This window comes from Abramis brama, assembly GCF_963993115.1.
Source record: "Abramis brama genome assembly, chromosome: 15".
Classification (NCBI taxonomy): Eukaryota; Metazoa; Chordata; class Actinopteri; order Cypriniformes; family Leuciscidae; genus Abramis; species Abramis brama.
Window position 1 is genome coordinate 14,762,071 of NC_139977.1, and position 23,820 is coordinate 14,785,890.

Here is a 23,820-nt window from a genome sequence, read left to right on the forward strand (position 1 = left end):
GGGCGGTCGAAGTATACTTTGGGCTTAATGTATGTATTCATGTATTTCTGTACATCACAGAAATATCTCGAAGCATAAAAATAAATATACGTAGTGGGCAATAGGGTAGGACTATTCTGTCAATTGGCCCGAAAATCTCTCACATGGGTCCTTATCCATTCTTACTGTTGAAACCTACTTTCGCTCTATGCATATGTCTGGATCCCTGGAAGGTTAAGCAGACAAGGAGTGGGTGAGAGAGAGATAAAGAAAATAGGAGGAGAGCATCATTTTTAAGTGGATGTATACTGCACGAATATATGGCCCATAATCCAAGACATCCAATCATAGCTAGGCTTAATATAGTTACACTCGATTCACATTTGAAATGTATAAATGTGATGGAACTGATAATAAACTAGCAAACCAATTGCTATTTATTAAAGAAAAACTGCACAAAGCAAATTCTCAAACAAAAAAGCACCCACCTTGACGTCAGAAACCTTCATCCGTGTGCCCTCCTTCCCAACAAAGATGTCATCGACATCCACCAGTATGTAGCGCTCAAGAGCCAGTGAGAGACGTTTGCCAGTCAAGAAACTCACTGCGTCCACCAGCACCAGTTTGTGCAGCCAAAAGTTCAGGTTGTTGCCGAAGAGTACCCGCTGGATGCCATCATGAAGACCCAAATCCTGAACCACGGCTGCATGAAGGGGTCCGGGCGCTCCACTAGCCTCCGTACTCCGTCCCCGAGCTAACAGCACAGGCTCATAGGTGGTGTGGTTAGACTGGAAGACAGTCCAGTCATCTCCAGGTAAGGGGCCATGTTCCACTTCCCGGGCCTTGGTTATGAGCAGCAGTGGAGACTTGGGGTTGATGCTACAGTCCCTTAAACCCAGATTGGAGTGCAGGAAGAGAGGAAAACCCTTGAGCTGGGCACTCTGCAAACTGTTCTCATTAGCCTTTCATGAAGTGTCGGAAGAAAAGAGAGCAGATGAGAAATTATTGGTAAAAGAGAGGAAGATCAAAATCTTCAAAAGGGGTCATATTCACATTCAGGTTTTTAGCATTTTATTTTTCCTCCATTCATACTTTTAGTCATAGTCATAATTTTGTATTACAAGACCATTATTCATATTTAATGTGCTCATGGCTGTGATGTTAAAACCATTTTTTAACAGCTTAGACTGAGCTGAATTAAATTCAGCATGAGTTTCCAACTCATGGCAATGGAACTCCACTTGAAGTGAGATTTCTAACTTGTAAAAATATGTTCAAACTCAGAAATCTGATTTTCAGAAGCTAGTACAGCATATCATATCCTCAGTTTGGTTGCTAAGAGAAAACCGTTGAGAAATCAAACACTTGCAAAGCTAATGTGCAGCAATGCAGGCCTTCTGTAGTTAGAAAAAGACTAGATGTACTGTGAAGGACATTTGCTTTGCGAACAGATTTTTTTATTTGTTTGTTCCCCTTTAATATATCAGTAATGTATTGCTCATGTACTTCTTTTCGTGAATGAGATGCCCTGTGGTACTATGGGTGCCAGTTTGTTTAAACACCATCCGCACTCATCTGCATGCAGCCCACTCTCCTCTCAGGCCAGCTGACCCTGTGAAGCTGGATCAATTGGTGATAAACTGCACACTGAGTGGAACAAACACAATGAGCCTTACAATTTGGAGAGAGGCCTGTATCCTGCTCATCTCCAAACACAGCCATTATTCTGCCACCAGAGGTAGCAATGGGACCCCTCTGGAGAGATGCACAGTCCATATGACATGTCTGATGAATCATGCACATTTGATCTGTTTCTTTTAATGGCAACACACTGAAACAAGAGGTGGTGATATCACTCAGCAGCACGAGGAGAATAAGGGTGGATGGGAGATTTTCCACATATCAGAGGCCTAAGTCAATAACTTCCCTGAGCCTCTCCTTCTCTCCCTAATTCCATATTCCTGTCTCCGTTGTTACAGCAACACTTCCAAGCCAAAGGCTCTTTCGAAGCTTATCAGCATTTAACTTTCATTGACACTGAACAATTCTTGAACCGTGTTAGATAATTAGTCCATTTCCAAAAAGCTGTTAAAAGACTTGTGAGCCACCTTGTTATCTACTGCCAACATAAGCAACTCCTTTCTAAGGGAGTCACTTGGAAGTGACTGATTTGAAACACTATACATGTAGTAACTCTAAGAAGTTGATTACAATAGTTTGATGTTAGCATGTTGCTAAGCTAACAACACACTTCTCTAACAAAAACACACAGTAAACAAATATTGGGTAAACAATCAATTAGAACTATTTTTATAATTTTTTTTGGCATTGAACTAAATATAAGCATACTTAAAATCAAAAACTCTGGTCTTGTCTGAAAGTTCAATCATTCTTTATTTTCCTACTGAGCTGGGGTTTGCTTTTCTACATAGGATACATGTGATGCTGCCTTTAAATTTGGTAAAAAGGAGGAATAGTTTACCGTCGTTTACGTAAAAAAAAAAAAAAGTTAACAGCCTTCATGTCAGGAATCTTATGATCCCTTAAAATGCTAGGTAGTTTTAGAAGGTAGCTCACTATGTTTTAGAACAGAGCTAGTGTGTTCGGTTGCAGCCGGAGACTTAATATGGTCCCTAGAGATTATGCCAACTCAAGTGCTGGTTAGGAAACCAAAAGGGTTTATTCCAATTACACATTGACTCTATGGATATGGGATTTTGTCAGAAGTCTAATAGGAGGGCAGACAAAAGCCTGAACCCATAGATGCATGCAAGCATAACTAAAAGATGCGCTGGTGTCCACCGTGATGTTTCTATGAGTGCGTACAGACATACTCCAACTCGTGAGAGATAAATGCATTTGGCATCGACAGGTGCAAGTCAAGGCTTGATGCGAAGGTAATTATGCATGTTCCATTACTAGTGGCAGCACTTTTTCCTTCAAGGGGGAAAATGGTTTGGTCTGCATTTACCTACAGGGCCTGTTATCAGACATGCTCAAGGTTCTAAATCAATGAAATCCAGCAAGGAAAGGATGTTAACTGCCTGGACAAGAAAACAACATTTCCAGCCAATCAGGGATCGAACTTCTCCAGTTATTGTGTAAACCCGCAAAGCCTGGGGTAAAAACAGCTTCGACGAGAATCAGAGCAGCCTGAGTCAATAAAACTTAACGAGCGCAAATTTTGTGCGGTTCCTTTTAAGATGTGTTGATGTCCTTGCCCTTCTGCTGCAGGCGAGCGAGACTCAAACAGTCTCATCAACTGAGTTAACCTCCACTAACAATTAGTGTGCAGCACTTAAGCATGTGAGGGTAATAAAAGCAGGCCTGGCCTTAGGCAAACAATATATGAGAACTGGGAGAGGAGGTTTACAAGACGGTAATGACAGACAGCAATGAGCAATCGTCAAATGTGGCTCTAGGGCCTATTATTTTCTCATACTGATTTCGAAGAGCAGCTCCCTTATAGAACAAGAGCCAAGACAATCAACAAAGATATTCAGAAATGTGCTATTACTGCAATGTTTAGCATAATGCCCCAACCTCCCTCTGTTGCTAATATTTCTGCAAACTAACATAAGAATCAGACTGTGAAATGTCAGTCGTGAGATTAAGTGCAAGGTGATTGACCCACTGGAATTAAGAGTCACATTAACATCCATTAGTAACAATTTTCTGTGAAAGGTCACACTGTACAAAGCAAAATGGCTTACCTTGAAAAAGCCGATGATTCCAACGCCATACTCCACACAGTATTTGTCCAGCAACTCTCTGTTCCAGGCATCCAGGTTGACATATTTGAGGATGTTCTCATAGATGACCAGTGTGAATCGACCCCGGTTCTTGTCTGTGAGTGTGGGCATATCGCCCTTCCCTGGTGCAATCTCAGTCTGGTACCGAAATCTCCCAGATTCCAAGATGGCCACAATGTCCTGGCCCAACTGAGAATACAAGCTCTCCACAAACACCAGCACAACAGGGTCAGTTCGAGACATGTCTGCCGGTTTGGCGGTTCTGGCAGGCAGCACCCTTGCCGACGGAGGGGAAGGAGTCGCTCGGGGATCTTCCCAATCGGCAGTACCTTCTTCTGGGACCACCATACCTCCGACTCCTGCTGGTTCGAGCTCCCGTTTGACGCCATACAGGAAATAGGCTGAGATGAGGACACTGACCATGCAAAAAAGGAAGAGCAGCAACAGGCTGGTCTGCAGCGTGAGCTGACGGAAGAGCCGCCTTACACGTCCACACATCAGCATCATCACCTTGCAACCACACCAATTAGGATAGACACAGTCCTCTATTTACAAATCTATTGTATGGTTTTTCCAATGAGTCAAAAAAAGATAAGTAAAAATTGGGCTTCTCCTTAATGCATTTGCTCATGTCACCATTGCAGAGGGTGGCGAGACTGGGTTGGGCAGGGGACTGCATGGGCGAGGTGGGCTTCCACTCTCCAGCAAGGGATGTGCACTGCCCCCACATGCACCAGCGGCCCCCTGCCCAACACCTTTATGCCCCTTCTCTACCCTCTCTGAGTCCTTATCTCCTGATCCAGTGTAGAGAAGATCTGGGTTTCAGACTTGGTGAAGGTGGCTTGTTTTTCGTCACTGGATGCTCTAGACAGATCATGCCCAGAGCATTCTGGCCTCCTCGAGTTTACCTAAAAAGAAAACAGTATTAATTTAACAAAAGTACACCTTAACTCAAAGCAATTTTTGCAAAAAATATCTACTCTGCACCATTTTAGTAATCAATTATTTTACTTCTGGACAGAACAATCCTTTAAATTAACTCTAAGGTGCAACTGTGTATTCAAGGGCAATGAATTTTGACTAGACCACACAAGCAACTTGTATTACCCCTCTCTGAATGTCGGCTGCAAATGCCAAACCCACATGATGCCGTGGGAGCCCTACAACCTGGGTTTCTTTTCACTGAATACCAAGAACGTCTAGAGAGGCATTTACAAAGGCAATGCAAAGATTATGGGATAATGGAGGCGGCTTGTATTGATTAGTGAGGGCTTTAAAAAGTGATCCTCACTATCCTTCATGCACTTCAAAGGGCAAAAGTCATTAAATCTTTTCATCTTAAATGAAGGGTTTAGTGCAAAGTGTGGCACAGGTGAATGAGCTGAATATGATTCAGATTAGCACTAACCAAGTAAAGACCTCTGCAGAATGAGGAGAGAACCAATGGTGATTGCAGGTAGTAGTATCGAAGGCAAAAGGTGAGGGAAGCCATTAAATTGTTGGCAAGTGTGAAAGGATCTTGCAAGAGGGTTCATGCAAGTGTAACTTCAGGTGTTAGGCTACCTAAACCTTTCAAATATTCCTTATGTAAATTTCAAATACATTTTGAACTACATAAAATCTTGTTTCAGACAAAAGGACGGTAGAAAGTTTGAAAAGTCAGCAAACATAGCAGTCAGCAGCTGATTTAATGCCATTCACATTAGGTAGACACCTAAACAAATAAAACAACTTTGACTTTTACAGATATCTTCTATGTTGAAGTACACATTGTTTTTAGGTTTTTGTTCACTTTCAATAAAATCTTTTCAAAAGATGCAGAGTTTATAGACATGCCATTATCATTGTCCCACATGTCGTTTAACTAAAGGGAGGATCATACAATGGCACACAGGCCGTCTGAGGAAAGACTGAAGTGAATCAACAAGACACAACGTGTCTGAGAAGCAATACAGGTCAATTCTCAAAGGCATCACAGACCTACTTCATGTATGGGTTATGTGAAAAGGGAGAGTAGAACAAAGAATCAAAGCCTTGCAGGGGTTCTGGGATAAAAAATGCATGAATACCGCAAAAAAGGCAAAAGGCACAAGAGTATGCCTCTAATAAGAGGATGAAGGGGAAAAGAAAATCTTGCCAAAGAAATAAAAGAGCCTTAGAGAAGATCATTTTATCTCTTCAAAAGGTTGCTGGGAGTACAGCATGTAACAATCCTCTCACATTCACAATCTTGAAACACAGCTGTTGATTCTCCTGTCTGCTCGTGATCCAAAATTCTCATCAGGAATTTTAGGGGCTGGTGATGTTAAGAGAAGAACATGAAGTGTTTGAGCTGAATAGTGGGGAGGCATTGGGTTTTATAAACCAAATCTAGGCTGCATTCCACAAGGGACACTCAAGAATAATTATTTTGCACCCAGTAGCTTCACATCTCCTTCCCTTTACACCAGGATTACACTCAGGCCACAATACCTGTCACTGGGCTCTCATTGTGTCCAGTAGAGAAACGTGAACAGCCATCAGTGTGTCGTAAGAGGTCGGATTACAGTCTTTAAAGCTTCCCTATTCAGAGCCTGGTTCTTTAATATGCAAAGGTTCTGACAAGAGTTGGCTGAAGCAGCTCACTGTGTAATGCATGCTCTAAACAGTATGACTCGGATGACATGAAGCATGATATCCCACACCCAGAACAAAAGTCTAAGGACACAAAATGGCTTTGTGGCATACAATATTGTTTCACTTGAGCGAAGGTAATGAAATGTTCACTGTAAAATAAACACTGTGTACGAGTGAAAATAAATACAGTACAAGTACAATATTTCATCAATAAAAATATGAAAAAGTGAATTGCAGAACTGTACACTCATATTATTCAGATGCTTTTACACACATAAATCTACAAAATCAAGGTTGTGCATTAAATGAAAGAATGTTAAATGGTTGTTTTCAGTTATTTATTCGAGTCAGTTTTCCGTGAATGGCAACAACAAACATTGCTCAAAACAACAATATTCAATAAATAAATGTCTTTATTAATAATATTCTTAATAAAAAATATTACTACTAATATATAGCAATATTATTATACAATTATTAAATTATTAATTGTAATTAATATTATTAGAAAATAAAAGGGATAATGAAAATCTGTCATCATTTCAAGTATAGTTTCAAATCCGTATGAATATTGAAGAACACTGAGGTCCAACCATTGTACGAGTATGGACAAATGCAAACACTTTTTCAAAATATGCTCTCAAAAATATTTTATATTCCACAGAAGAATGTCATACAGGTTTAAAATATTTATTTATTTTTTTGTGGGTGAACATTCTTTTTAATTCGACTAGACTAATGGTCATATTGTAGATGAAGACTGTTAGATAAACGTGATGTGTACATATACATATCTAGATTATAGTTACGTTAAAGGTCTAAAAACAGAGATAACTCCCGTTAACACTGCACAAATAAACAAAAAGCTGATAGGTTGAAGCAAAAAAAAAAAAAAAAAGTGTTGAAACAAAAGTGTCAAGACGTGGAAAAATAAGGACCTTGACATTTAGAAACCTGTCACCATCTCACCCACGCCAGCAAGTTTCTTCTGTCCCAGATCTTCCCTTTTCACGGTCTCAAAGCCCAACAGACGTGTGAAAAAATGCACCCTGCCTAGGAGTCACAAAAGCCATTTTCTGATGGTAGGATAGCTTCCATAACACTCCCTATCTCAAGGGCACAGCATACCTTCATTCCCAACAGCTCACTCCGTTTTGTCAGCTCTGGCTCTTTCAAATCCCTTCGAGTGTTGGAAGAATCATGAGCCTAGACAATGCTCAACAACTATTATATTTCAAAACACAGATACAAAATTTAAAATAAAGTTAGATTAGACATTATAAAGCTACCGAATGCTGCCAGGGTGTTCAAATGTTTAAGATTTATGTGCTCCCAGTTATGAGTGCAATAAAACCAAGAGACTGGAAAACACATCAGAACAGCGACATCTACATGATATCTGGAAACGGCACCAAACAAACAAACAAAAAAAAAAGAGAAAAAAAAGCAATAAAAATGGAAAAGGCAGAGGATATCAATATGCACAGGTGTTTTTGAGGGATCTACTGACAGGTAAGAAGATATGGAGCCGTCAAATGTTTATCTGCACTGTCTCCACTTTCTTGTTTTATTTCAAGGCAAAGTGATGGTATAGATTTGCTGCTGCGATAAAAAAGGATGGCATGCTTGAACAGCTCTGAACACCGAGGCCACATTCACTGCCGCTCAGAGACACAGGACACTTCCTGGAGCAAGAGTTGTGCATCTGCGTGCCAGGACAGCGGGACAATAGCTGGCCGCTCGCCCTGGACAGCTCGCCTCGCAGGACTAGTTTCTACCGAGCTTAAACCACAGGCAGACCTAAAAATCAAAAGAACCCCACCCAAATCGGTACAGTGCCATTCAACGTTCACAATGCCGGACATTGTTCACAGCACATGATGATGACGGTGACGGCTGCTGTGGGGTCCGTTCATGCTCATGAATGGAAGTAGTCAGACTGAGACTAATGCTGGCACTGACCACCCCTGTTCTGTTACAAGTTCGGCCTAAACCGACAATAAGAACATTCCAAAGCCTGAGTCTGCCTGTCAGTAAAATATTTGTGTATTTCATAAAAAGAATAAATAAAAAAACATGTACTTCTTATTACGCTCAGCTGACTCTGAAAACAAATATGTGCCGTTAATATGTGCCTGTTAATTCATGATGTGTCAATGCACAGCGCAAAAAAAAAAACATACCCAAGGGAAAAAGCTAAATAGTCTAATTTGTTAGAGAGACAAATCACCAGCTGCAGGTCACTGGGAATGAACTCAGCCAGATGAGCAACATTCAAAACGTTGTTGACTTCAGGATGATTGCGTCTGTAAAAAGTGGAGAGTTGTTTAAAAAAAGAAGTGTTATTCAAAAGTATTTTTCTTGTTGGAAAGCCTGGTAGATTTCCAAGACTTCATTATACAAACTAATCATCTGCTCAGCTTGCATCTTCTTTGTTTAGGTAGCACCTTTCAAGTCTCTCAACATGGAGCCAAAACAACCCCTACCTAGCCAAAAACACAGCTATCAAAACGAACGTGACCTGCAGACGGCCAGCCACATATCTCAGAACATTTTCCTCAGAAATGGCCACTAACCCAACAAACAACTTTCTTTATGAACACAGCCATCAACACCATCACATTAGTGACAATTACCATGACAGAAAGATGTCATGTTATCTGTCTTGACTAGGGTTACTTAAATTACACAATTCCAGTAGTCGGTACTAATACCAGTAAAATTTTACGGTTCTCTGTACCAATTCCGGTACCATAGCAAAAACTGTTGGAACTATTTTACCATTTAACTACTTGAAAATAAAAATATTAATGAAATTAAAGCTACACTGTGTACGATTTTCTCCCATCTAGCGGTGAAATTGTCTATGACTACCAACTGAATATTACTTTCTCGCCCCTCCCATTCCGAGGGCGTTTTAACTGCTACGGTGGCCGTATTATTCCAAGATTAACATGGCTTCCAGTTCGACTTCGTCCATGAGTGTTCCTTTAAGTGATGAGGTTACTTTAGAAAACTATTACAAATTGCATTTAGTTATTTAGTCAGTTAACATGTAGGTTATGACCTCTATGTAAATGAATAATAGTTTTAAGTTTTCGTTCGTCATTGCTAACATCAGCTATCAGGTTCCCAAACGAATGCAAGTTAATCTTAGTAAATCAGTGCTATCGTTATCGACTCTGTTACATGTCCTCGAGAATAGGCGTGATCCTCCATCTTCAACAGGCTTTCAAATCTGCCGGCAGTCGCGAGTAATCCCCCCTCGCATTCGTCACGGTGCCACTGAGTGTAAAAGCGAGAAAGGCGAAGCTTGAATTTCCAGGTATGTCCCTCTTTGGCTAATGTATTTTCAAGATGGAGGCGCAACATTTTGCTGCTTTGTTTATGGTTTGTATATCTGCAGTCCTAGTTTCGGTTTCCCATTTTGAATGACAAATACTGACTTCTGATACCTGCTGATATAGACAGTTATTTCCTTCCACGCAGGCGCAGAACGCATATTCTAGTTGACAGTCGGCTGTAGTCTTTGTGGTGTGCTCAAGTGCAGCTTTTTGGCCCAGACGGAGCCAACGCAAGTTCTTTGATGTCGGTTTGGTTGGTCACAGTCTCACAGATACACATGGGAGTGTTTGAAAGCAGCCACCTGGTTCTCGGTACTAACGGTACTGCAGAAATGCTGGTATCATCACATTTTTTAACATTTGGTACCGAAGTACTGGTATTTTTGACAACCCTAGTCTTGACCACAATTAAGTAACACATTAAAGTCTACAGTCATACAGATCAGTGACTTGATTTATCAAGTGTGCACAGTGAGGAGCTAAATTTATTGTAAATTTTTTATTTGTTTTGGTTTCTTGTTTGCCTCAAATTCATGCAGCGCTTATTTTCAGGGTTAACTGGATAATGTGCTCTAATCTTAAGCCCAAAACTGAAGATGTGAGGAGACAATTTGCTGAAATCTCAAATTTTCAAAAGCAATGGGCTACAAACAAAAGCTTTAAAAGTTCAAAGACCATGTTCAGTGATACATATCTAAATCTGTCTGAAAGGGAGCGCCAGCGATTCCCACTGCCAATGTGTTCAAAGCAAAATTTTGCTTTTATAGTTAATGAATAGCTAATAATAATGAATATGGGATGCCACACTAGCAGAAGAGGACATGTTTTTGCCTTTATGGGCTTTTGGCTTGATGTGAACCCATCTGACATTGGTCTCAGGTCTCAAAAACTGTGATGTTGGCCTGAATATTAATATAATAATGTGCAATAATCCCACAGAAGAAATTAATTTAGCTAATGGTAGTTTTAAAGGGGCCATATCGTCGAAATCTGAATTTGATTTAATACATAAACATACTTCAGCATCCACAATGCAAATCCTACCCAGTTCACACTGACAAACACAAAAAAAAAAAAAAAGAAGAAGAAAAAGGCCGTTCTGAAATAGTTAAGGTTATGAAGTCATAGGACAGAGCACAGGAATGGCCATGTTTATATAAACCATGTATAATATATCCATATCATAGATACCATATACACTTTTTTATAGTGTACATTATAATGTTGTGATGCCTGAATCCATTCGTAGCATTTAAAATGATTGTTTTGTGAAACAGCATGCAAAATGAAGGCAGGCCAATCATAACAAAGCTCATTAACATTTAGATGTTTTAAAGGTACAGTAGAAAAAAACTGAGTAATTATAAGGGTCTGACAGGATGGAAAATTATGAGGCAAATTAGACGACAACTGTTTTGGTGGCAAGGAACCTTATTAATCTTAAACCCTTAGTAAACTCTTATTATTAGGTAAAAAAACCTGAAAATTCATGACTTAAAAAAATGCTACAAATGTGTGTCTCCTTTAAGTATTTATTGAACGTGTTAATAGATTCTAATAGTGCTTTGTCAGAGATGGAATGAAACTGGATAGGATGGAGAGAGAGAGAGAGAGAGAGAGAGAGAGAGAGAGAGAGAGAGAGAGAGAGAGAGAGAGAGAGAGAGAGAGAGAGAGAGAGAGAGAGAGAGAGAGAGAGAGAGAGAGAGAGAGAGAAATGGACAGTCAGAGAAACAGAGCAAGAGATAAAGGGGCTGATAGGATGAGAGCAAACAAGAGCTACATAAAAAAGGCTTCACCAGATTGCTTGGTTCAAAGGGTAAAGATGCTATTGGGACAAACGGTTGGTAAACTCCTCAGGGCTTCAAACACTGAACTGACAAACAACATTAGATACCCAAAGGGCCTAGACGCAGCACAATCTGGAGAAGGTCGGGGAAGTGTAATCCTAAATCCCTAATCCTGTTTATCTGGGCTGGACCAAATGTGCCGATGAAAATGGCAGATGAATGCACATCGAGTGGACTAAGTGTAACCTGAAACTTCATTGCCGACAGCAAAAAAAGATCAGCTCTGTAGATCAGTTCACAGTTCAAATCAATTAGAGGCCATTACAAAGCAGGGCACGACAATATGAGAATACGGAAGCTACACAGCCAAGCGATGCAATTACACCTCAAGCACTGGTATCACCATAGCCGGACTTCAGTTTAAAAGGCAATCGCCCCCCCAAAAATTCAGTTTTAATGGGTTGATATTCATGAATAAACAAGTGTGAAGTCTGAGAAACGACAGCAGCTCAAGACATCTTTACAGATCCGAAATACTTGAGATGTAAGGACTTCCTCTGTGGCAGATACGGAGGGGACACTCAAAGTCACTATTATGTATGAAGGCACAATGGAAGCTGCAGGGAGCAACAAATCAATCTTCCCTGCTGGCGGCTCCAATCTCAAGGGCACTCAGTCTCCATCAGAAGACTGCATTTGCCCTTGCCAGGCCAGACGGTGTGTGTGCTGAGCTCCATCCTGTGCGCTCTCACACCCGGCATCCACACACACACCAGTTTTGATACAACTGTACGGGTAAACACTCCAGTCTGTCTGCACACAGTGTGCTGCCACCGTTCTGCTGCCGGTGCCAAGCTCGAGGACGGGCTGACTTGCCAAAAGATCCTTCCCCACCCTACGCACAACATGGGCCGCTGCTGTATCTGCATCCACCGCACTGCTGATCTAATGTCCGTCATAATCAGTGGGGGTAATCTCCTGTTCCACTGGGACCGTGCTGACCCCGAGAAACTGGACAAAAAAAGACACGCAATCGTGTGCCCAACTGACCGTCTTTACCGCAGGGGAAATGGGATTATGGGTAGGGAGGAGGCTTGTCTCATAAAATGAGGGTGAACAGTGGGGGCCGCAGGCTGTTAGGGGAACGGCGTGGACTCTCTGAGATTAAAACACGAGCTGACTGTATGGGACGAAAAAAACTAAATTAAATGAATAAACAAAATCAAAGTTATTATTATGTAAAAGCTAGGGGTTTAACGGTACACAGAAACGACGGTTCGGTAAGTATCTTGGTATCTAAATATGTTTTTGAAACATATGTTTTTTCCTCTCCCAATTAAACACTGGCTTACTGAAAAAACTATGTATTTACATAAAAAAAAGGTCTATCAATATTTCTGCAACCAGATGCAACACACTCTTCGTACAGCAGTTTATACTGTTGTAAATAGGAAGTAAGGTTAGAATTATTGTGCACACATTCTAATCCGCTCCATCTATTTGATGCGCATGTGCGCGCCGGCAATTGTTCATCGAAGTTAAACGTAGACTCGCTTGCTGTCGGGATAATTCTTTGTGACGAAACGTAAATATTTGCGTAATTTGTAACATCTAAAGCTAAGTATACAACCTGTAAGATATAAGTTGTGTGCTGAGGAAAACGCATCTCAAATGCATTAAACACCCTAGTAAAAATTGGAAAATTCATAATTCGTGTATTAGATGTCATTAGAAAATTAAACCTATTAATATTATTATTTATTTATTTTAAATGGGGCAACATTTGGAAATACAAATTTTATTACAAATTTATCATGAAATCCAGTGCTAGTTTTGTAAGTGTACAATATGACGCTATTTTTTTATATTTACTTTGTATCTTTGTAATTTTAAAATACATATGTATTGTACACATTTAATAAGTAAATATAATTTTAAGTTTATGGATGTCTTTACAGTCACATTTGATCAACTTAATGCATCCTTGCAGAATACATTAATTTCTCAAATTTTTTGTACCTATAATTGTACCACATATTAAAATGCATAAATTATTAAAATATAAATCAAAATCAATTAAATAAAGCAATAGAAATGATTAATTATTTATTGATTTAAGTTTTATTTTGAGTACTTTAGTCCTTCAACTGTTGATTAAAATGTTGCTGTGACAGAAAAGGGTTTTTTTCCCATCAAAAGAAAATGCAAAAAAGAAATTACCATCATAATTAACATTCCATGAGCAATCATTTAGCAGGTGTCACCCAAATGAGCCCACAATCACACAAAATTATCTAATTACACAGAGTCTAGGCAATCCTGATGGTAAACAAAAAAAGTGAGCAGAATATAAAGAGCAACTAGGCAGATGGATGTTTTTCCGAGACCAATCAGACAGTGCACAATGATGAATCACAGTAGAAGGATCCGCACCAACAGGGGTCCTCTTATCCGTGAGACGTGCCAACGAATCAAAGCTAACCGCGAGGTGCATCAGTGCAGCTCCATTCTCTTCTTGTGTCGCTGATATCCAAATACCTCTCAGACAAAGAAGCATTTCAGAAACGTGTTTGACACGGGCACAGAAAGAAATCAATGAGCTGTCAGCTCAATCTCTTCCCTCAGTGCACCTTAATGGCTCAGACGAAAAAAGACAGTCCAAGCCTGACCCCATCACTTATAAAGTCATCCAAGCTTCGATTTCACTTTAAATGACAAAATGCAGGGTATGTCTCCACCTGTGAAGCTTCACCAAGTGAAGCTGCACACCGATAAGGACAACCAAACATCTCGAATTCCCAAAATAAAGTAACTTGACTTGTTCAGGTTCAGAATGACATTCAGTGCTAGAGGAAACTGCTTATACTGAAGCCCGTGTGAAGAAGCGTGCTGGGAACGGGTGCAGAAAAACTCCCGTCAGCTTCTTTAAGGATGTCTTCGGTGGTTAGCCAAAGCTACAGGGGATAATTGGTAGCGGTGCGCATCCACTAGCAAATAAAAACAAGGGCAGCCATTACATGCCGAGCTCAGATGCTCAGAAGCACCTCCGTCCCTCTCCTCTTAATTAGGTTGCACAACACGAAGGGAACTAGGCTATTTTTAGCCCCTTTAACTACTGAGGGCTCTCAAAGACCAGGAGAGAGTAGAAACAAGAGGAGAGAGAGAGAGAGAGAGAGAGAGAGAGAGAGAGAGAGAGAGAGAGAGAGAGAGAGAGAGAGAGAGAGAGAGAGAGAGAAAACAGAAATGTCACCTTTATTTCAGAGGACACTGGAGCCACAAAAGGTTACAAAAATAAATATCAGACATGCTGCTTGTTATCCCAGGCCAGAAAATTTAGACTTGACCCTGAAATTACCTCCAACGATAACAGTGAATTCATCTTCAGGATGTTGGGAGCAGTTTCCGAATGAGATTACACTGAAGGCCAGTCACACAAAATCAATTTTAAAAGAGCGAGTAACTAAATCAAATATCCCATTTTATACACATTCCTTCTAGTTCACAACATAAAAAGCATAACTCACTCGCCCTCATAACAGTAATATTATTAAAGGATTATCATAAACTATTATGTTTTCAGATTCCCTTAATAAAAGGTTTTACATAAATCAAAGACAATAAATGCAAACTGACCTGGCACTTTATTCTGTTTCACCTGCTTTATTTGTAGGTCCAATTGGCAGGTCCATGTGGTTAAAAAGTAATTTTAGGTATCATTCATGTCGATAGCTCAAATGGTGAGAGTTGCACCCCACAGTTTATGACTGCCTTAGGAAGCATCGCTAAAAATTATAATCACGGCCCACTTTCACAAGCTAATCAAATGCTAGTGGATAAATCAAGTCTCGCTCTACAGGACTTCCTGCTATCCTGTCATACTCAGAAATGGGTCACATTACAGAAGTTTAAAGGGTTAGTTCATCTAAAAATGTAAATGTATGTACTCATGCCGACACTATGGAAGCTTGTTTCCGCCACTGAATAATAAATACATAATAATAATTGCGACTTTTTATCTCACAATTCTGACTTTTTTTCTCACAATTGCGATATATCAAGTCAGAATTGTGACTTTTTTTCTCAGAATTGCGAGATATGAAGTCAGAATTGTGAGAAATAAAGTCGCAATTGCGAGATATAAAGTCGCAATTCTGAGAAATAAAGTCGCAATTCTGAGAAATAAAGTCGCAATTGGGAGATATAAAGTCAGAATTGCATGATATAAAGTCGCAATTGCGTGTTATAAAGTCAGAATTGTGAGATATAAACTATTCTGAGGTAAAAAAAAAAAAAAATCTTAAAAAGTATTTTTCCCTTAGAATTGGACTTTATATCTCACAATTCTGAGAAAAGATGTCAGAATTGCGAGATATAAACTCGCAATTATGTGTTATAAAGTCAGAAGAATTGCGTGATATAAAGTCGCAATTGCGAGAAAAAAAGTCAGAATTCTGACTTTATAAGACGAAATTGCGACTTTATTTCACGCAATTATGACTTTATATCTCGCAATTCTGAGAAGTAAAGTCAGAATTGCGAGATGTAAACTCGCAAATGTGAGATAAAAAGTCGCAATTATCTTTTTAAATGGTTTATTCAGTGGCGGAAACAAGCTTCCATAGATACAAATCCACACACTGTTGATTTTTCCCTTTACCACAGAAAAATGTAAAATACAAAAGTTCACAGTGACCATGCATACATATCGCTCTCTTTTGTTTCATAAGTGATATCTTGCATCTCAGTTATTGATAGTATTGAAAATCAATCAGGGGACTGTAATATTGTTGTAGAGTCGTTTTGTTGTCAGAATGACTGTTGTTTTTGTATACTGTAGTGGATTATAAGATAATGAACAGGTAAGATTTAAAACCGTTTCAACTCACATCAATATTTCATGTCCACATAATTATTTATTTGGAGAAAAGCAGAGTAACGAGTGTTATGACTGCACATGATCCCTTAAATGTTTGTCTTGTTTGGATCTTTTCCATTTGTATTGGCTCAAAGCCGCATTCTAGGAACTATTTTTGTTTGTGGAAGCTTTGAGTTTACATTCTTCACTTTGTTGAAAATGTCATCATGTTCTCTGTAAAAAACAGTTAACAAATTTCTCATGTTTAATCGCAAAATGAGTAAATTTTTAGACTAAATCTGCCATGTTGTAATTCTAATTTGAATCTAATTTACATTTAATTTGAATCTAATTTAAATACAACATTTCATTACATCCTCTTTTTATTTATCGGAAATTAAATTAACAAACATATTTAAAAGGAGTTAAAGTGTGCTTCACATTGTGTAACACCTCCAGACATGATACATAGTAACACAGCCCTACTGTGGCTAGTAAAAAAAAACAAAAAAAAAACAACAGCTTCTTCAATATCTTCAAAAAGATTCAATTCTCAGCTTCAACTGCTGTCCTGAGGCCAATGCCATATACTATTCTGTCCATCAAACTCAGCAGAGACACAATACTACAATGCCATAAAGAAGGATATAACAGGCTGTCTAATCTCCTACGGCTCACACTCGATTGATCCAGGACAGCTGCACAAACCGCTTACACGTCTTTTTTTAACCCGTTGTTTAAAAAAGAACTGTGGCAAAGCTGTTTTATTAGCTGTGATTAGATCGGGTTTAATATGCTAGAGCATAATGGATCGCCATCAGCGCGGGTGTGCAATTCTGCATTGGAGTCCTGTGTCTGAAACACAATGAGACGTCTATGTAAGGCTCCTCTTAAGAGACAAACAACAATGAAGTGGCCGTGTCAGTTCGTACATTTCTCTTGTTATCCAGGCTCCATTTTTGCTGAGGCAGGACAAAAGACGCTTCAGGTTTCACTGAAGGAGGGAAAAAAAACAACTCTGATAAGGCCACAAGTGCTTTCTTTTTCTCATTTATAAACTTCAGGTTACTGGTAGAAACAGACATTTTGACTGATATGACTGCAAACAATGGCAATGGTCTGTTCTTCTAGACAGCATTCACAAAAAATAATCATTTAGATCATATGCAATCAAGCAAGGCACTTGAATGTACAGGCTTAAAGAAAATAAATATCTGTTAAGCAACTGAAATGTGGTGGAACAGAGTACATTGTTTAATTGGAAAAATAAATCCTGATATCATCTGCTTCCAATATCATTCTAATCCCACCGGGACAGACAACACCCTATTGGACTACAGCACTGACTCTTGCTCCATTTTGCTGTGTGTGTATGTATATTGCTTCAGTTAAATTGTTTGGATTAGGCCACATGTACTTTGAGAGGTTTATGTTTTGTAAAGAGCCTCGAGAACTGAAAAAGTCCTACATATTATAGACATTTTTATTATCAGGAATCGTAAGGAATTTAATTATTCTGATTCCTGTTCCCTAATTCATTGATGATTCTTTTTGTACCAAAAACAACTTTTCTATTTTAAATGTATGTGATCTATATATTTTAATATAATAATTACAAATCTTTTCTTGATTAAGAAACATTTCTTATCAATGCTGAAAACAGTTGAGCTGCTTAATATTTGTTTGGAAACTGTACAGCATTTTTTTCAGGATTCTTTGATGAATATAAAAGTTCTAAAGAACAAGAAGAAGAAATGTATTAACGGTCATGTTTGATCAATTCAATGCATCCTCGATGAATAAAAGTATTTTTGCGTAAAAAGAAAAATATTACTGACCCCAAAAATTTTGAACAGTACTGTAATTTTGATAATAAACATTTAAATTAAGATGTTGATTTGTTTTTGAAAGATAATGAATATAATCCAATAATTGCCACATTCAATAAAAATGCAATCCATTATACAGTAGACAAAAATACTAAAACAAATCATGTGGTAACAATTTACTCATAAATTTCATCAAATTTTTACATAATTCTACTGACAAAACTCATTACTCATTCACACATGAAGTGTATCTTCATGTAATCATTGTCATATGAACAAGAAACTACAGTGATTCAAGTCTCAAGCAAAAAAATAATACAATGCATTTCAAGCTGCATGTTTGATTCACAAAAATAGATAGATAAATAAATAAATAAATAAATAAATAAATAAATAAATTAATTAATTAATTAATTAATTAATTAGCCCAGAAGTTATTAATCCCAAGCATAATTATTATTTATATTAGTAACTCAATAAAATTGTAAGACCATGTGATCGGCCACCATGAGAGCCACTTTTTCTAGACCACTGATATGACTGGAGTCTGTTCCTGCGTCCGAAATTGCATACTGTACAGAAGGTACTACATTTGGTTTGAAATTTGCTTTGAGACCATTAAAAAGAATATTCTATGTAGAATGAATTTTGGATGTACTACATCCGCCATGTCACTGTCATGTGACTTAAGGCGTCAGTTGCGTCGCTTTACTTCTATTCACAAACCCTGTCCAGTGGCCTCATGGGACAGTAAAGTGTCCGTCAAATGCGCACTTCAGAATCTCGCCGGAAGTAGCAGGTCATCAAGGTTTTCGCCTACTGTTTTATGAATACTATGAATTTGGACATGCTTCTCCTCGCATACCGTTTTTCGCAAACTATATAGTATGGAAGTAGGCATATTTGGACGCAGTGTGTGTTTTATGTGAGTACATTTGTAACATGTTTGCCATACATTTTTTAGATTTATTTTGTTTTTTGATTACAAAAAGATTACAGCGATTTCAACAACATGAAGGATTTGGCATTACAAAAAATACTAATAATTATTTTATTTTTTTTCAAAGCAGATCGGCAGTAAAAGTCCTTTCAACTCATTTATGTCTATATGAACCTTGTTTAACTTTCAAAATCAGTTGAAATTGGTTACTTTATTTTGATGAGTTGAAGTAATGGGAAAACATATGTTGCTATGACTTACTGATCGTATCAATTATTTACAAGTGCAGCCAGTTCTTCGAGTCCAAACAAAAGTACACAACAGCCACATGATTACAGGCGGAGTGGTTAAGAGGACGGCTCAGTGCTCAAGAGTCAGTGCAAAAACTCCCAGTGAAGTGGGTTTGGTACAATAATCCATGTACAGAAAAAGTAATAAGCTAAAGCCATAAGGATATATGCAAGATTAGATATAATGCATCCACTATCAAGGCTGTAACCGACTATTCCACCTCAACCTTCTTATAAAGAAAGGCGGCGTAAGGGAACACCTTACTGAAACAACTTTCCCACTATTAATGTGAGAAACCATTCCACTGAGGACAAACATGTCACTGGCTCAAAGAAGAATATGTAGCCTACATAAAACTGCAGGCTGAATCTACTTTGTAATAAGCAGAAATGAGAGCAAATGCTATTGTGTAGGGTCCTTGCAACAGGCGGGTAAAAAACCCAGTGCCTTAATCTTTTTGGCATATTCTATATGCCCCACGGCTTTAGGGAATGAGAAGATTTCCTCTTTCGCTTTGAGAGAGAGAAGGAGGGATTTAGGTTAAGAGAGGCGAGAGGAGAGAGAAAGCGAGAGGATGTTGCTTTAGAAGTTATAGCACAGCCAGAAGCAATGCATCATGCTGACATGAACGAGGAACAGAGGGAGAGTGAATTTACTCTATTGGATTTCAGTGGAAACAAATACGATTGGCCACCCTCAAGATTCATCACATTGACTACCAATTAGACGGGCAGAGCAGAAGCAGCCATCGATTTCTGAGAGGTCAAGCTTTGCGTTACACCTTAATTGACGCTCGCACGGCTGCAGCTTGGCAAAAACTGAGCAACAACTGTATAATCACACTGCTGAGATTAACTGCTGAAAAAAGGAGGAGTATATGTGTTTGTGAGTGTGATTACTCACACACTTGTGTGTGCACCAGTTGCATTTTGGTGTGTTGATTAGCAGTTTGTGCAGAACCACAATATTCAAATTAAATATTTGGCGGGTTGCCTGAACAAGTAATCGACTAATCAGTCTCAAGATCAATCTGTACAATTATGTATGCAATTTTAATTTTATATAAAATATATTGAGCTAACAATATTATTGTTAAAATATGAATATATGAATATGAAAATAAGAACATATTTGATGAAGAAAAAATGCAACCATTTAGGGTCAGATTTTTTATTTACCTGACACACATGGCCTAAACCTTATATACAGACATATACATACAATCATATGATATATATATATATTGTTCAGAGTCTATTTCGTGCACACAACGTGGATAAGCTAAAAACAGTTAAACATGTTAGGTATGTGGACACTAGCTCGATAAAGCAAAGTATCAAGTACAAACTTTAAACAATAAATGTTGTTTTGGCGCTCTTTAATACGGTGTGGCAGATCACTAGCCGCCTCAGTTCAAGCGGCAGCATGGATCAAGCGCACCAGAACAGATCATCTCTTTACTACTAGTTACAGCATGAAATAAACATGGGTGAACATGTAAACATGAAAGCGCTCAATCAGTGTTTCAATCGGGACATCAATAAAACAGATTGTAGGCTATACAATGTTACTTAACGTTAACTTACCTAAAGAAAGCGATTCAAATGTACATAAATACATAAGTTAGCTAGGAAAAATATCTTGATAAAGAGCATTTTTGCTAAATATATGCACTGTATTACATATTCATTACATTTGTACTTAACATGTTAGTGATCGCTTCATTATTTAACGTATGTTTGAATAAATCTGTCATGAAAACAAGTTATTGCAGTTTGTCATTTAAATGTTTATACTTCAACAAACTGGAATAGAAACAATTTTGTGATTAAAAAATTTAAATGTGCAATTTAAATGTTTGTACATCTCCGTTTTAGATATTTGAGTTGATTATTAAATTATTTTGATTAATTCATTGATTATTTATTTTTCGTTTTTCAGCCAAGTGCATCCTGAATTTTCGGTTTTGGCCCAAATTTCGGTGCATCTCTTATGTAAACTCATGACTCAAGACTCTGGGCACCAAAGACTAACTGACCAACATGTATAAATATCTGAAACCAGCCTTGTCTTTAGACAAAAAACTACAGTTCTGACCTCAAAGGACTCGTGGCCTAAATTACATCTGCACTAGGGGTTGGTCCAGCTACATTTAGACACTCCAAGGAGAAACCCGTCCTAACCCTGGAACTGAACAAATGACTTCTGAAGTTTATTCAGCCCACAGGTCTTCCTTTTCACCACAGGTGCAGCAATCAGTTCAGAGGGCAGTGCCCCACACAACTCCACTGGCACCTGCCATCCTCTGCATCCCGCTTCTGACGCCAAATCCTGCTAAGTAAGCCAGGTGGTGGAAGTCACAGGTATAAGCTTGGCCACAGAGTTAGCTTTGTGTGTGAGTAATGTGGGATAGTGCTAATGATGAGTGCTAATAATATGCATCTTTGCTTCACTAAACCACAGTGCTAGATTAAAAGCGGTAATGGCAATATACAGCTGTCACATTAAACAATGCTACGTATTTTGGTAAATGCTACCTTATGAGATGGAGAACAACAAATCATTAAAGACATTTTGAAATTGTGAAATGGGATATTTAATTAGAAAAATAAAGCAGGATGCGACTTGAATTTATGCACAGAGAACTGATGGACAGTGCAAAGTGGACAAAGAAGTCACTTAGGTTGAATTTATTTGATCAAAAATACAGTAAAACACTAATATTGTGAAATATTATAATTTAAATAACGTTTTTATTTTAATATATTACTATATTTTATACTGCCTTGGTGAGTGTAAGAGACCCTTTTATGGTCAGCCCCCAAGATATCCGCTTTGACTGCCAGAGCACTGACTCATGCTGGAATAAGTCGGAACAAAGATGCACGTCAATCCACATCCACCCACCTGAAACACCCTGAAACCATCCTGCTTTATTCTTTTTTGCTCATCTACCCAACTGCCAGAGAGCTGGGTGCCATTTGAAGGCGAGGTGTAGCATTTGCACTGCCTTGATCATCAGCGTGTGTGTCCAAGCTCTCAGTGGGGAATTCTGGCTGGCATCTCTTCTGAAATTGGCAGCGCTATTTGTCAGACGCAGGGAACGACACTTGCAGAGAAGACCATCTTAAAATGTCAACATCGTTGGAACGGCTCAAAACACAATTTTTCAAAAAAGTTATTTGCTTTTTTTGTTGTTGAAAAGTCAGCAAAAGCCACTTTGGAATTGTCATAGCCTCTTTGCACAGTAGGACTTCAAGTCCAGCTAGTTTAAATCACAGTGACACAGTGAGTCATCAGTGATACTTGGCTCAAGGATCACTGCAGGAATCTGCAGAAAATCTCACTCGTGTTGACAGATGAGCATGTGGCTCGCAGATCGATAATAAGCTCTACAATTTTAGAGCAAAAGGTCAGTCTTCAACTCAACTTTCATCAAATTTCAGACATTACAGAGATCACATATTATTGCTTCTTCAGTAGTGCATGTGCTAGTTCATTTGTGCAGATTTCCACCTTAGGCAGAATAAAGTGCTGAATAATGTTATTTATAAAAATCCCATCAGTGCAACACATCCCAGGGGTATCGGCCTGACATTTGAGGCTAAAATCCACTAAGTGGTTCCACCGTCAGGGTGCTAAGTCGAGTCCAGCTTTCAGGCTACTGTGGAGGAAACGTTCTCTCTGCGAGGGGGAATGTATACACAGAGGAGCCATCGCTGTCACTTTCATCGGCACAGCATGCTTAAATGGAGTCACCCCATGAGCAGGTAGGTTGGGAATGGTCTAAATGTACCAGACCAGGGGCCTCAAAAGTGCACAAAAGTTAGATTTTACCTTGAACCTTGAATCTAGATTTTAGATTGTACGCCTAAACCTGCCCAAAATTCTCTTTATAAAACCCAGTCACTGGAAGATTGTCCGTATATGCATCTCTACCCCGTCTCCTCCCCGAAATAACAATATAGAGCTTACAACGCCTCGTTTTACTATGCATAAAGTCATATGCATGTCATTTCCATGCCCATCCACGTGATACCATGTTTAACACAAAACATTAGGCAAATATGAGATATAAGACTATGTGCAGCCACATTACATTACTAAAAATCATTCAGTATCCTTTCATTGTTTTAGAATAAATAAACCAATATTGTATAAAATACATTTCAGAGAAGAGTTATTCTCAATCTTTTCCACTAGCCAAATAGCAGGCTATTTTTAATTGCTTTAAGCAAATCAAATTGATGCAATATTGCCTATAAGGTAAACATATATTTTAGGATGGTTTATATATTTTTTAATGGAAACAGATAGGCCTTATTTTTTTGCAGTGTAAACAATTGTCTTAGCCTAGAAATCTAGACGCACCCTAGCGGCAGCAAAAGGTATTTTGCAGCCAGGGTAGTCTAGCAACTCTCCATAGA

At 38.6% G+C, this 23,820-nt stretch overlaps 1 protein-coding gene across 1 annotated transcript in view; it reads right to left on the minus strand.

Moving 5' to 3' along the window:
* The window catches only part of ndst1b (N-deacetylase/N-sulfotransferase (heparan glucosaminyl) 1b), an 88,717-nt gene that overhangs the window by 25,091 nt on the left and 39,806 nt on the right, over nt 1-23,820 (minus strand). The window contains exons 3-4 of the mRNA XM_084136797.1: nt 3,693-4,639; nt 468-941 (exon numbers count right to left, since the gene is read on the minus strand). Coding sequence (XP_083992923.1) covers nt 468-941; nt 3,693-4,238 — 1,020 coding nt within the window. The 5' untranslated portion in view covers nt 4,239-4,639. The remainder of the gene's footprint in view (nt 1-467; nt 942-3,692; nt 4,640-23,820) is intronic.